Source organism: Zootoca vivipara, chromosome Z1 (assembly GCF_965207765.1).
Source record: "Zootoca vivipara chromosome Z1, rZooViv2.hap1.1, whole genome shotgun sequence".
Taxonomy (NCBI): Eukaryota; Metazoa; Chordata; class Lepidosauria; order Squamata; family Lacertidae; genus Zootoca; species Zootoca vivipara.
Window position 1 is genome coordinate 3,621,774 of NC_142583.1, and position 15,803 is coordinate 3,637,576.

The window sequence follows — 15,803 nt, forward strand, 5'->3', positions numbered from 1 at the left end:
CCATAGGAATGCATTGGGAGAAAAAATTCGTAAGTCGAAGCAACCCTATCTAAAAATTCGTAAGTAGAAAAAATCCTATCTAAACCGCATCCAAGATGGCGGACGGAGCGCCATTTGTAAGTAGAAAAATTCGTAAGTAGAGTTATTTGTAAGTAGAGGTACCGCTGTATATTGTTAAATAATACTATACCACCGCTGTCAGGGGACCACCAGGGGTCAGCAGGGAGCCCAGCAGGATGGTGCAAGGGCTCCAAGATGCTGCTGCTTCAGAGCATCACCCTGAAGGTAGTGTTGAGGCTCTCGCGGCGGAGGAGAGCTCAGGGGATGCTGACGGCTCACAGGAGCAGTGGGGAAAGTCAGAAGTGTCGGACCTGAGCACTGTGGAGGGAGACGTGTCAGAGACCAGAGAACCTGCTCAGCAGTTGAGCAGTTCAGGGGGGAACGTCCCTGCCCCTTCACCCCAGGAACGCAGAGGGGGGAAACACTGGGAGCAAAAGCGGAAGCTGAGGGCTCCCAAGTTCCTTTGTTGGCGCCAATCTAGATGAGCGCCACTTTCAGATTCTGACTAGGACTAGACGGTCATGGTCATGATCGCTCTGTCTTGTACATATGTATATAAATAAACTCTGTAAAAAACCAGTTATGGAGTTTGAAGCGCGTTTGAAGGCAACACAGCGCCCTTACAACCGCATAGTAAAAACTCTGTTTCCAGCTGGCCCTACTGCGGTTGCCATGTCTGGAGGAATCCCATAGGGCTTATCAGACCCTTAAGTTCCCCTACCCGCTTCTTCCTTGGCACATGTGCAGACAGCTTGCCAGGCCATCACAGGAAATGGGAAGCACCTCTCAATCAAGGAACATGAACTGGGAGGGCTGGAGGAGAAGCACACATCTGTTTCGCATTCTCTAGGATACGGCCTAGGATACGGAGTGGCCATGCACACATGCTCCAAGGGAAAATGGAAACAAAGCTCTACTGTGGTCCACAATATACCTCTGCATAAGGCTGTAGCACAAAAAGCAGAACATGTTTTGTCACATGGTTAAATATATTATAGTTTTGATTTATTTGTTTTTATATAATATTTAAAAATTCAAACAACGAATCATTCAACAATTTGGAGATTTACTATTTTCATTGCTCTCAAAGATATCATGAACGTAACTATTTTTTAAAAGGGTGATAGGTGTCCCTATTATAAACTTCTTAAACATAATCACTTATGATTTCACTTATAGGTTAAGTCAATAGCTATGCCAGCACAATAGCAAAACTATGATTTTCTGTTAGCATTTCAATGACTTCTATCCCCAGTGTTTAAGATCATCGTTCAAAGTAAAAGTGTCCCTATTAAACACAAAACAAGTTTAACAATTCAAGTGAATCTCCCTTTTAAACACAAGTTGCTTGAGATTGGCTTGCAGGTCTTCATCCCAGGATCCCAGTGTATCCAAGTACATTTGCCGGCAGGTCCACCATTTGCTTTTCTAGAATATGATAGTGTACAGTGAAAAATAGAAATTTATACATTTAAACCAAGCTGTAGCTTTACGCATAACAAGTATCTCACACTCATTGTAAAACTAATTAATTTTCTAACTCTGCAGAGTCTAGAGATCTGAAATTAAAGAATAATGAAATAACCACAAAAACACTCAGTACTCATAAAAAGACATTAAAGCTCTTTATAATACAAAAGCTGTTACTACTTATGACGGGCCAACTTAGACAGGGGGTGGTATCCAATGTTAGACATACTCAGAGTGGAACCATCAAAATCAATGGACAGGTAACTTAAGTCCATTGATTTCAATAGGCTTACTCAAGAGTATGAGATGGATATCACCCAATGTTCCACCCCGCCCTGCAAAAAACAGCACCTTTCTGTTTTGTCTTTTCCCATCAAGGTTGACTGTCTTTTATACAAGGTTTACTGGCAAACCTTCTTGCAGTTTTACTAGTAAACATCTAGCAACCCATTTATTGAACACACACCCTTTCCCCCTTTAGAAGACCAAGGTAACACAGAACACTTAAAATAGGGATGAGGAACCAGTGACCTTCCAGGTGTTGTTGGTCCTGATGGCTGGGGGTGGTGAAAGCTGGAGTCCAGCAACATGTGCAGGGTCACATGTTCCCCATGCCTTAACTGAAACACAGGAACATATTATCACAACAATCACTATATAAAAGAAAGACATATTTTTAATTTAAAAAACTAAAATAAAAGTTTTGATAATTAAGTTATTCAAATATATCACCCAGTACGGCTGTCTCATAACTGCAGAGCCATTGCCACGAATGGGCTGTAGCTCAGTGGCAGAGCACATAACTTGCATACAAAAGGTCCTAAATTAAATCCCTGGATCTCTAGGCAGGGCTGGAATAATTTCTTAAATGCTTGGGTTGATTTTTTATGACATCCCATCTGACAGTCTAGTTCTGCAGGCAATCAAATCTTCTCACATTCTTATTAAGAATGAAAATACTTCAGAAAGGAAATACAGTGGAACCTCAGTTTTCAAAACATAATCCGTTCCAGAAGTCCGTGCAACTTCCGAAATGTTTGAAAACCAAGAATCAAAGGGCTGTTGGCAAAGTGAACACAGAAAAATGAGAAAGGCGCCTCGGAAGCCATTCGACTTTTGAGGCACATTCAAAAATGGAAGCATTCACTTCCAGGTTTTCGCCGTTCGGCTTCTGAAACGTTCGGTGGCCGAGATGTTCAAAAACCAAGATTCCACTGTACATCACATAACTCAAAAGAGGCATGCTTAGATATGTATATCATTACAACGCCTTACCATAAAAGATTTAGCCCAGGAGCGACACAAGCATCACAATACCCATGAACTGGACAAAGAGCACCACAGGTGTGAGGAAAGACCATATAGGCCATAAAGAAATGTTAAAACTGGGGAAAGAAAGAGAGAGAAACCTGTAGCATATGTTGCAGGCAGTAGAGCATATCACAGTACAGGCAATTTGAGAATCGGCCAAATCCCACAGTGAAACAGGTTTCACAGTATATTTGAACTGAGAGACCATGAGAACATTCCTTTACGCATAGTCTCCAGAAAAAGAGGTGTACAATGTGCAGAAGATATCCGTATATATTTGAAACTTATGTCTCAGTGTCCAGAGTCTTCAAGTCAAAGTTTTGTTATGGCACATAGGACCCTGGCACCCCCAGGAGTGGACTGGCCACCTCCCCCATGCCTTGGGCAGGGAGAGCCCATCTACCTGCTTCCACGTGCAGAAGTAGACCATTGTTTCCTGCGCAATTGAAGCAATTTTCAGCCAGCCACACAAGACAGACAGGCAGCCATTGCATGTTTTCAAAAGAACAAATAAGTGTGTGGTCTGCTATTACTCCTATCTAGGGTTGCCAGACTCAATAGAGGACAGGACTTATGTGCCTTTAATTGCCCTGCTCTCTTTTGAGTCTGGAAACCTTAAAGAGAAACCAGCAGACCCTTTGTTTAATTTCCAAGCAAAGGGTCTGCTGGTTTCTCTTTAAGGTTTCCAGACTCAAAAGAGAGCAGGGCAATTAAAGACACAGAAGTCCTCTATTGAGTCTGGCAACCCTACTCCTATCTGGGGTCCATATGTAACACCTTTCCCTCATCATTTAAAACACAGACTTTTTAGAAGCAATGCAAGCCTGGAAAACTATTATCTCTTACCAACCAACTTACCAAACTGCTGCCGCAATAAAACTAGCAGTCGTTATGGGTATCAGTGCAGGGTAGGTGGCATCATAGTCCTCGATTCCATGATACCACTCAAGATATATTATGCAATAAAAGGCCACAGACAAACTGATAATCAATAAGCAAATGCCGAGTATAAACCACCAGCTGCAAGAGAAAGAGAAAATGTGCTTTAATAATGTTAAAAACAAAAATACATTGAATTTAACATTGCCTCAGATCAGATTATGCTCCAAGCCAGGCCTCTCTTAAGATGCAGGAAGCAACATACCTTATCTGCCTTCTGCTATTGCATCCAAATTTTGCAGTACTCCAACTTCTAACTGGCTCCCTATTGAGAAGAGGTCCTCACTTTCTGTGTGTGGAATTCTTAGACACGGGGCTTCTTTAATCAACAAAGTTGGCAGGCAGCACTGATTGCTCAGTCATTGTACGACAGGAGAGAAAGCAGAACAGGAGATGGGAAGGAAGGCTAGCTACGGTAGGGAATGGAAATTCTTAATAGGTTATCTCACTACTTTTTGCTAAGACACCCTTGTCTGCTCATGCAGAACTAAAAGCAATGCTGGGATTTATCCTGACAGTGTAGGGGAGCCCTAAACAGAAAATGGTAAATTTCAATCACAAACCCTTTAAAGTAAGCAAAGGGTGCCAGATGCGGAGAAGCTCTCCTAAAATATAAACTCCACCCGTGTTAGATGCTAGGACACATTTCTACATAAAACAGTGCTGGTTTCAGCTGGGTGTCTTACTGTATAAATAGAAAGGTATATGGGATGGGGGTTGAAGTATAGAGCGTATCTGATCTGAGAAAGCTGCACCAAAATTACTCCATATTTCAGAATAGAAGAAGACAATGAGGAACTGCTATTTTCACTTGCTGCCGTTCTCAGCAACTAAGATGGATCCCTCCTCCCCCTCACACAGATGTTTCAAGTGTTTTAAATTATATTTCTTACTGTAATGTTATACTGATTAATCTACAATGAAGTTTAGGGAGAATCCAACTGAGTTAGTACTGTAAATACCTTTGTGTAACTTCTCCTTGTAAACCCTCCACCAAAAAAACCCACAACCTCTTCTCCTTACCTTTCTTGCTGAATAATCTCTTTAACAATTTTAAAAAATTCAATGTAGTATGTAGTAGCTATTGATGCCAATATCCAGAATGCAGAGTGAATGTTAAGTCTGAGAAGCGGCTTCTCCTTCTTCTCTATGCTGGTAGTTTCAACTGTAAATAAAACCACCATTATGTTGCAGACGTCATTAAACGAGACACCATCTTATGCAAATAAAACATGCACACCAGGTTTCTAAATCATTCTTTGTTGCAGCGCAAATGCCTATCACCTCATCCCAGGGGGCCTTGAAATGCTCTGCTCATCTTAATCATAGGCATTTGGCAGTAGGGTGTTCTATTTACCGGTGTCCTGGTGCAGGCAAAGTAGGGTGTGCACTCAGTGGAATAATCTACATGGCTTGGGGACAAAAGTGGTAGTGGGTACCTCTAAGTCATGTGGCAGAGGGACCTACCTGTGGAAAGGAAGGCGCAAAAAGGTGGGGGTTGAGTAACTCCTTCCTCCTTTCCCATACCCTTGCAGCCATTAGTTTATCACAAGTTTCCACTTGTCATAACATATTGTTGGCAATATACTTTGCTGCCTGCCTGAAATACAGCAGAAACTATTATATGACCAGAAGTTAAGCTAATATATTACCACATATTTTCAGTGTAATAAATAAATCCATAAGTACACAGATGGCTTTGAACGTTCAGTAACCTCTAAGGTCTAAGGGGTTAACTGTAGTTTGGGGTATCCTGGATCCAACAGGAGGCTCAGGAGGCTTTTGTGGCTAGGAGTACAGTCCTAGCTTTAACTGGTCCAAAATGCAGCAGCCGGATTGCTGGCTAGGGGTTCCATTTAGAACTCGTATAACTCCTCTTTTAAAACAGCTGCATTAGTTGCCTGTAAGTTTCCAGGCTCAATTCAAGGGATTTAGTTTTAAATCCCTAAGTGACTTTGGCCACAGATACCTGAAAAAAACACCTCCTTCCCTACAAGACCATCTAGGCATTAAGAGAAGCAGAGTGGACCCTCTTGGTAGTTCCACTGCCCTCAGAAGTATGGGGTAGTGGGCCTGGGAGAGGACATTCTCTGGGCAGCCCCTAAGTTGTGGAATTCCCTTTCCACAGCTAGCATCTTCATTACACAGTATGCTGAAGGCACAGACCTGTCCTCTAGCCATAGCTGCCAAGTTATCCCTTTTTTACAGGGATTTTTCCCTTATGCTGAATAGGCTTCCTCGCGAGAAAAGGGAAAACTTGGCAGCTATGCCTGTAGCCTTTGACAGTTGACAGGACTGACCCAAGACACTTTGGCAACTGAGGTAGACTCCCAAATGGCTTCTCACTCCGTCAGGGAAGACGGGATGAGTGAAGATCTACATCGGGAACAAGGGGGCCAGAAAAATCAACATCAGGGTCTGCTGCCCCTGGGGATCCTGCTGCCTGAGACGGTTGTCTCACTTGGCCTCATGGGTGGGCCAGCACTGATGGTTAAGATATGTATTTTAAGACCCATCCTATTATCGAACTGCCAACCTAGCAGTTCGAAAGCATGTCAAAGTGCAAGTAGATAAATAGGTACCGCTCTGGCGGGAAGGTAAACGGCGTTTCCGTGCGCTGCTCTGGTTCGCCAGAAGCGGCTTTCTCATGCTGGCCACATGACCTGGAAGCTGTACGCCGGCTCTCTCGGCCAATAACACGATGAGCGCCGCAACCCCAAAGTCGGTCACGACTGGAACTAATGGTCAGCGATCCCTTTACCTTTACCTATTATTTTGACTTAACCTGCTGCCGTGTTTTTTAATGGCCGACCTGCCCTATGCTATGATGAAGGGTGAGTAATATATCAGAAAAAGGACAAAAGCCATTCACTTCCAGAGCTGGGCCCAGGCATGTGACCTCCTTTACCAGATCAGGGAACCCCTTCAGGAGGGGCTGCCTCCCAGCAGTCTTCAGGTTGGACTGGATGGCCCTTGTGGTCTCTTCCAACTCTATGATTCTATTCTATGATTCAACACTTCCACTCAGCACAACTCCTTGCCATGGTGAGTCATCCATTGCCCTTCAGCAATGATAGCTAGCCAAACCTCACCTTTCATCCCCTGCTTGGAGCTGGGAGATAAAAGCAAAGGTACCCCTCGTGAACACATTGAGCTATGAAGCTACAGAGGGTGATCCTCACCCAAGGAACAGGAGATAAAACGGAAGCATAGCGAACAGCAGAAGTGACCTGAGAAGGGTCTCCACTGCCCAGTGCAGAAGCAAGTCCTCTGAAAGGGACGCTGGAACAGGGTGGTAGATGGCAGTGCCATTTCAAGCAGGAGCTCCAGCCGCAACTCAACCCTGGGTTGGCAGCACTCTGCCCTTTGCTAAACAATCCTAGCTTTCCTCTTTGGCTCTGATGGCAATGGCCGGTGCTGGGTGGCAGAGTGTGCTGGTCCTCCAAGACGTACCCTCGGCGCACCAGTGAAACGACACCTTGGCTGCCTTGGAGTGGTGGGTGACAGCAGCGCTGTAAGGGCCACCACCACTGACCATCGCTCAAACCAGTCCCTTAGCCTTCCTCAACTGCCCCTCCCCCGAAGCCAGAAATGAAGGCAGGGTATGCCTAGCGAGGCTAAAACGCCTCTTCCAAGCCCAGCTCGGAAGGTCCTCAAAACTGTGCCTCAATGCATTTCATGCGCAGGTCCTGTTCCATGGCCTTAGATCAGGCACCCCCAAACTGCAGCCCTCCAGATGTTTTGGCCTACAACTCCCATGAACCCTAGCTAACAGGACCAGTGGTTGGGGAAGATGGGAATTGTAGTCCAAAACATCTGGAGGGCCGAAGTTTGGGGATGCCTGGCTTAGATAAAGGTAAAGAGACCCCTGAGTGTTAGAGACCCAGTCATGAACGACTCTGGGGTTGCAGCGCTTATCTCGCTTTACTGGCCGAGGGAGCTGCCGTTTGTCCGCAGACAGTTTTCCGGGTCATGTGGCCAGCAGGACTAAGCCGCTTCTGGTGAAACCAGAGCAGCACATGTAAACACTGTTTACCTTCCCGCTGTAAAGGTAAAGGGGCCCCTGACCATCAGGTCCAGTCGTGTCCGACTCTGGGGTTGCGGCGCTCATCTCGCTCTATAGGCCAAGGGAGCCGGCGTTTGTCCGCAGACAGCTTCCGGATCATGGGGCCAGCATGACAAAGCCGCTTCTGGCAAACCAGAGCAGCACATGGAAACGCCGTTTACCATCCCGCTGTAGCAGTACCTATTTATCTACTTGCACTTTGACGTTCTTTCGAACTGCTAGGTTGGCAGGAGCAGGGACCAAGCAACAGGAGCTCACCCCGTCGCGGGGATTCGAACCACTGACCTTCTGATCGGCAAGCCCTAGGCTCAGTGGTTTAACCCACAGCGCCCACCTTTTTATCCAAGGAGCTCAAGGTGGTGCACCTACTTGACCTCCCAAAAAGCCCTCTATGGCTTGGGCCCAAGCTGCCTGAAATACTGCATGCCCTCATAGGAACCTGCCAGGGCTGAGAGATCTTCTCTCAGTCCCGCCACCCTTGGTGGGGGAAAGGGCCTCCTCAGGGGCTGCTGCTCCCAGTGCCACCCAGGCAACTTTGGAACTCCCTGCCTGGAGAAGCTGGATGGCTGCCTCTTTATCCCAACAAGTTCTGGGGAACTGACTGCTTTTATCAAAAGTCGCTTGTGCCCTGCCATTTTTATTACTGCAGTTACCGGTATTTGTATGGTTTAAACAGCACACCCACATATATAGTTTTGATTCTATCGGCGTGTAACTGTCTTTGTTTCTTTGTAATGATAGCTAGTTTCCCACCCCCGAGGTTTTAGCTGTTCCGAATTTTATCCTGGGTTCCTGTCAGGGGGAAATGGCGGGGTTTGAATAATAAATGCATAGCAATAATTTCAGGTGTTTAGCTCGCGCACAGGCGCATTTTACCCCGGAGCAAGTGCCGCGGCTCAAAGCGAGATTTACTTCCGAGTAGGCACGCGGGGGGTGCGGGGGGGTGCGGGGAAGAGCCCGGCGCCCATTATTCCTTCCGCGCTTTATTTTGCTCCACTTTCTGGCTTATCAAGGCCGGCCCAAAAGCGGCCTCCCGGGCGGCCTTCCTTCCTTCCTTCCTTCGTAAGCGGGGAGACCTACCGGCCTCGCCCGGGCCCGGCTGCTGTTGCTGCTGCTGCTGCTGCTGCTCCTGCCCCCCAAGATGCCGCCTCAGCCTCAGCCGCGGATCCTGCTCCTCCTCCTGCTCCTCCATCTTGGGGGCCGCGGAAGTGACCCGAGCCGAGCAGGAAGGGAGGGAGGCTGGATCGCAGCGGCGGGGAGCGGCGGCCCGCTTTGCCCGGGATCCACCCGCTTCTCCGCCATCCCTCCGGCCGGGCGAGAGGAAGTTCCCCTCGGGGAAGACGGGGCGCCGGCGCAGCCGCGGGAAATCGGGTCCTTCGCGCCCTCGGTAGAGTCAGAAAACCCTTAATCCCTCAAAAAAGAGAGGACCCCACAAATATTCCCCTCAGAGCGGTCGGTTCACGCGAAAGTGGAAAAGTGAAAAATCCACATCGCCGCTTCGGAACGTGCAAAAGTTAAAAGGCTGAAACGGATCGAGCCTCGAGGCTTTCTAAGAATAATCTTTCTAAGCTAAAGCTGCTGCTTCGTGGCCTTTTCTATCCTGCAGTTCGAGGCAGCGTTTCTTAATACAGTATATAATTTTTATTTTAAAAAAATTCTGTTCTACAATTTAAAATACATAAGATATCAATGACTTCCCTCCTTCTCTTTCCATGGTTCATTTTACATATCATAAATCCCTGCATATTTTACAAAAACTATACCATTTGGTATTCCATTATTGCATCCATCAAAACTTATTTACACTGTTGAATTCATCTTAATGCTGCCAGTGTTTTCAGCTGTACACAACTATTTCCCATATATGCAATAGACGTTTTCCGATCTTCTTTAAATGTACGTTCTTCTTGTTCTCTTATTCTATGTTAAGTCTGCAAGTTGTGCATATTCTTTCAACTTAACTTCCTATTCTTCTTTGGTTGGGACCTCGCTCGTTTTCCATTTTTGGGCTAACAAAACACGGGCCACAGTAGTAACATAAATAAATAACCTTTTTTGACATCCTGGGAATTTCCTAACTAACCTTCCTTTTATATTCAGAGTTCACCTGTCCATAGAATACAGATTTCATAAACTGCTTGCTTTATTTTATTTAATTTTATTTTAATTTTGATGCAACTTTACATGTAGTTCATCTTGTCTTACCGTGGCTAAGAAACAGAAATAACACTTAGCATTTATATAGCATTTCAGAGTGTTCAAAGTACTTCACACATGCTATGCTGTTCTGCCTCTAGTTATCTTTAATCCTGCCATTGCTTGAAGGGGTTTGGGTCAGTAGACTGTATATGGCAGTGATGGCGAACCTATGACACGCGTGTCAGACGTGACACACAGAGCCCTCACTGCTGGCACGTGCCCCATTGGGAAATTCACGCTGTTGTTGTGCCCCCCCCCATTTGTTCTCCTGCTCCTCCTACAGCTTGTCTCCGCTACAGCTTGTCTCTGCTGTTAAAACCCGGATCCTTTTTTGTTGTTGTTGCTGGTAGCCAGAGATTGGTTTTTTAAAACTTTCTGTGCTTTTTTTTCCTGGCGCTTTGGCAGACTATGATTGGGTGTAACAGCGTTCGTTTTTTAACCCGTTCTGTGCTGGGGGTTTTTTGGCACTTTGGCAGACTATGTCGGTGCTGTGTGTTAGTTCCAGCGAAGGTATTATTCGTCATTTATTTCTGTTCTCTTTCCCCCCAAAAAAGCACAGCGCTTTGGGGCATTCCCCCCAAAAAAGCAAAGCAACTTTTGCACCCCCAAAAAAAACCTCCAAAACTTTGGTCAGCAGCTCCCCCCCAAAAGCTCACTTTGTGATAAATAAGGGGATTTTGGTTTGGTTTGGTTAAATAATTAGTTTTTGGTTTATTAAATACAGTTATATATTACATTTTTGTTATTTAAACTATAAATATCGCGAAATTATGGGTTTTTTCTCAAAGTGACACACCACCTGAGTTATGCTCGGTTTTTTGGCGAATTTTGACACACCAAGCTCAAAAGGTTGCCCATCACTGGTATATGGTATCCTGTTTTATTCTCGCAACAGCCCTGCGAAGGAAAGAGGCTGAGAAAGTGACTAGTCAAAGGTCAGTGAGCTTTGTGGCTGAGCAGGGATTTCAAGTCCAACACACAAGTTGCTACACCACTCTTGACACTCTAATCCTTTAATCCAGTGTTTCTCAACCAGTGTGCCTCCAGATGTTTTGGGACTACAACTCCCATCATCCCTAGCTAGCAAGACCAGTGGTCAGGAATGATGGGAGTTGTAGTCCGAAAACATCTGGAGGCACACTGGTTGAGAAACACTGCTTTAGTCCACAGCTGCTTTGATCAACAACATTCTTTATGCGGCTGCTCTGAGCCTCAGGAGCCCAGTTATGTCACCCCTTGTCTGCAGAGCCGGCAGGGCAGTCCCTCCTCACCTGTTTCCAAACACCCTCCCTTGTGAGATGTTCCATCAGCCTCTTCTCCTCTGGGCAGCAGTTGCCATCGCCAATGGTCTCTGAGCAACCTTCCCACCCCAAAGAGAGGTGCCTCCTCACACCGCCCCACAGGGGCCTGGGAAGAGGATTCCCCCAGCCTTAGTGACCCAAGGGAGGCTGTAGCCCAGAGGGGAACGTGAAGCCAGCACCCTGCTCACCTTGGAAGGCAGCAGTGAGCGCCACCAGGCCAGCATGGCAGAAAGGCTCCCCTTCAGCATAGAGGAGGGAGGGAAGGAAAGAGGGACAGAGGCCAGAGTTGCCTGTGGCACCCCTGACCATCATTCAGGGCACCCTAGGGTGCCACGCCATACTGGTTGAAAACCACTGCTTTAATCTATAGTCAGTGTAATTTTTCTCCTCAAGGCAAGACAATGGTATAAAGCATTATAAAAGGGCAAAAACAGACATTTGTGACTTGGACTACAGAAAGACTGCTTTGGGTAGAACTGGGAATCACAAAGCCGCTATAAGTCACTGAACTTTTAAAAGAAAGGCAAAGGCAACAGCACATGTCAAGGGAAAGCTACATTTTCATAGGGTTTCCCATCCTTTACAACAAATGTGGAGCAAAACTAAAAATGAACAAAGCAATATAGAAAACCACTGAAGATTTGTATTTTGAGGGGAAATTAGTAGTAGTAGTAGTAGTAGTAGTAGTAGTAGTAGTAGTAAAAGATCTCATTTCTTTTATTGATTTATTTCAGCATTTCTATCCTGCTTTTCTAAGAAATAGCCAGTGCAAATTGGTAACCAGAACAGATGGTTTAAGATGCATGCTTTGATCTTCCTGATCAAACATCCCAACATCAGCATGTTGGACCAACTGAGTTTCCAAACTCTCTCCAAAAGCTGCCCAAGTGCATTACAGTAATCTAATATGGTGCTGACCAGGTCATGAATGATTGCGGCTAGGAATGATTTATCAAGGTGCTCATGCACCAACCAAAGCTGGCAAAAGATTCTGACCATACAGGAGCAAGGCTGAATCCTGAAGAACCCCCAAACTGCAAACTTGCTTTTTAAAGGGCCTGTGTAGATACACGATGCTTCCAATTTACCTGGATTAAGCTTCAGTTTTCTCTCTCATCCACTCCAAAACTCCCACCATTTAAGAACTTCTACTGCATCCCTGTGATCAAAATACAGAAACAAGAAACAGGGTTATCCACACTTCCTTTTGTACTGTGCTTATAGTATTATAATCTCATATTATTTACTGTTCGTGGAGCCTCCTCAATTAGAAATAGAAACTTGTTGCTCAGTTGAACTTGATCCCCAAAGACCCTCTAGAAACAAGATTAGGACATTCTAAACCAACTAACTCTATGTGAATTGACTGGGTAGTCAGGTGGTTCCCTTTCCAAACGATAGAAAAAACTTGCATGAGGAGGGATGCCTTTCACAAAAAGAGAATCTGTTTTGAAAGACAAATGCCACCCCTGATAAGAGCTCTGTGGTGATGATTATTACATTGCTCTTCTAGCATCTGTACATGTTGATGCAGAAGCAACGTCAAGAGTTCAGGAGGTGCCAAGGAATCAAATTTTAGATGGGATCAGAAGTGGCGCCAAGGCAGGCAAGCATGAACCTCTAAGCACAGCAAACACACGAAGAGCCAGAAATGGACAGTTTAATCCAAGGCATGCCGGAAATCAGGTTCTGTAAGAAGGGGGAGGGGGTTAGAGGGTGCACATAGTCTGGCCCTGCAAGTCAGAGGATTCTCTTAAGTTGTTCGGTCACAGTGTGGTTTACATGGTTGCCTCCCCTCCATTTTCTCTTTACAACAACCCTGTGAGATAGGTTGGGCTGAGAGACATTGATTGCCTCAAGGTCACCCAATGAGCTTCATGGCTGAGTGGGGATTCAAACCCTGATTCCCCAGGTCATAGTCCAGCACACTAACCATTGCACCACACTGGCTCTCAGTTATAGACTTCAAAGGAACTGGGCCTTTAGACAGGGAGCTTAGTCTTCCTCACACCTCAAAAGGTCTCAAAAGAGTTCAGGCCAGTTCCACCAGGCTAACCTTGCCCCTACTCCCTGGGGCACATCTAGCTGATTCAGAACTAAACATGTGTAATATCTACCTAGCTCGTAGGGAAGAATAGCATTCACCAGAAGCAGTAGCTTTGCTTGGAAAGCCCCATCCACCTGCCTCCCCTCTCCCTCTCCAGAATATTCACAGTTCAGATCTACTGTGGAAAGTTCACTCACCCATGTCTTTCCTCCAAAATGGTTCTCATGGTCGTGGTTGCTGCTTCTCTGTGGAAGGTGGAGTCCATTTGTTTGCACACCTGGCTGGAGAAAGGTAGCTCAGACTACAGCTGGGTTTTTTAAAGGAAAAATGCAAGCGGCAAGTGCATCACGTCTGATTAGTTGCAGATCAAGTGGAGGGGCAGGCAGGATATTTATTTATTTATCACATTTAAGGTAAAGGTAAAGGGACCCCTGACCATTAGGTCCAGTCGTGACCGACTCTGGGGTTGCACGCTCATCTCGCATTATTGGCCAAGGGAGCCGGCGTATAGCTTCCAGGTCATGTGGCCAGCATGACAAAGCCACTTCTGGCAAACCAGAGCAGCACATGGAAACGCCGTTTACCTTCCCGCTGTAGCGGTTCCTATTTATCTACTTGCATTTTGACGTGCTTTCGAACTGCTAGGTTGGCAGGAGCTGGGACCGAGCAACGGGAGTTCACCCCGTCACAGGGATTCGAACCGCTGACCTTCTGATCAGCAAGCCCTAGGCTCAGTGGTTTAACCCACAGCGCCCACCTTTTTATCCAAGGAGCTCAAGGTGGTGTACATGGTTCTCCCCCCTCCTTTAATCTCCACAACAGCCCTGTGAGGGAGGCTAGGCAGAGAGGCAGTGACAGGCCTCCATGGGCCCTCAGGGAGCTTCATGGCCAAGTGGGGATTTGAACCCTGGTCTTTCCCAGGTCCTAGCCAAACTCGCGAAACATAAAATGGAAGAATGGTATAAAGAGGTGTGGGGTATAGCTATTAATGAGAAATTTGCACGTTACAATAGAATGGTCTCCGGGGTGGAATGCACATTTTTATTTATTTTTATTTATTATTATGACTTTGTCCAAAAACAACAACAACTCACTAACCGTCACAGCACACTGGTAAGTTGAGGTCACACAGCCCACACTTTCAAACCAAGGGAGACCGGCAACTCATGACTGATGCCTCCTGCATTGTTTTTGCAGCATTAGCAGCGCCAGAGTGACCTCTGTAAGGTGCAAGCTTAGGTAGTGTTTCTGGAGGTCCTGGGCTGCCCAGACGACAGGACCCCACTCTTGTCCTTGCTGATGTGGTACAAAAGGAAAGCAGAGCAATACATTGGCACCAGTTTGGCTGCAGGTTTTGCCAGAAGGAGGCACACAAGACGCCACCCAAACGACTTTGGGACTCCTCCCAAGATTTGTGTAGGGTTTACTCCTTGGCCTTTTCTTCTTCCAAGATGTCCCTCAGGGTAACCGGTAAGCGGACAATATGGTGGACAATATTTGGGAGAAATGTCATCTGAACTGCCAGAAATAAAAGAATGGGTGAATTATGTCAATGCCGTAGGAAAAGGCAACTGCAGACGCACCCCTGGTCTGAATCAGAATGTAAAAGTGAAAGACTAATACTGTACCAGTCATTGCTGCAAGATGAAGACTGAATGGCAGATACAGACCACCCAGGGAAGTCACCACCAGCACTCGCCTCCAAAAGGCATAAGTTCTGCAAAACATAAAACAGAAAGGTTGTTAGAAATTGGCAAATTCCAAAAAATATTGGATGGACCGTGTCCAGCCTTGTCTGAAGGAATCTCATGGGGCCTACTCCTTCATTTCCCCCTCCATCAGAAGAAAGCGGGGGGAACAAACCCTTGGGATCACTGGTAGTCTCTTCTCTAGACAAATTTGTGGAGGACAAGAATGATGGAGTTGGTTATGTTTAGCCTGGAAAAGAGGAGACTGAGACATCTTCAAATATCTCAAGGGCTGTCACATGGAAGATGGGGCAAGCTTGTTGTCCCCTCCACTGGCATGTAGGACTCAAACCAATGGCTTCAAGTTACAAGAAAGGAGATTCCAACTAAACATCAGGAAGAATTTTCTGGCGGTAAGAGCTCTTCGACAGTGGAACTGACTCTCTTGGGAAGTGATGGACTTCCATTCCTTGAATGTTTTTAAGAAGAGATTGGATGGCCATTTGTCATGGATGCTTTAGTTGAGATTCCTGCATTGCAGGGGGTTGGACTTAGACCCTCATTGTCCCTTCCAGCTCTACAATTCTATGACTCTGTGAGGACAGGATCCTGGAGTAAAAGAGCCATTGGCCTGATCCAGCAGTATCATGTTATGCTATCATGTTCTCCCTAGCCTTCTCCTCAGGGAAAACAATGATGGAGCTTACACATTTTTTCCACCT

The 15,803-nt window shown here is 46.0% G+C and overlaps 1 protein-coding gene across 3 annotated transcripts; it reads right to left on the reverse strand.

Annotated features, from left to right (window-relative positions):
• Positions 1–1,030: 1,030 nt before the first annotated feature.
• TMEM128 (transmembrane protein 128) lies at positions 1,031–9,048 on the reverse strand. Of its 3 annotated transcripts, none has more exons than XM_035114026.3 (5): positions 8,927–9,048; positions 4,804–4,945; positions 3,700–3,861; positions 2,806–2,915; positions 1,031–1,488 (listed from the first exon to the last, which is right to left on the reverse strand). In XM_035114026.3, the coding sequence occupies exons 1-4, from the start codon at positions 9,036–9,038 to the stop codon at positions 2,816–2,818; spliced, it is 516 nt and encodes a 171-aa protein (XP_034969917.2). In that variant the 5' UTR covers positions 9,039–9,048; the 3' UTR covers positions 1,031–1,488; positions 2,806–2,815. The 3 variants fall into 3 exon arrangements, with proteins under 3 accessions (XP_034969917.2, XP_088513598.1, XP_088513602.1); XM_088657472.1 differs by having other exon boundaries at positions 1,031–2,150; XM_088657476.1 differs by lacking the exon at positions 8,927–9,048 and adding an exon at positions 5,248–5,320.
• Positions 9,049–15,803: the final 6,755 nt, after the last annotated feature.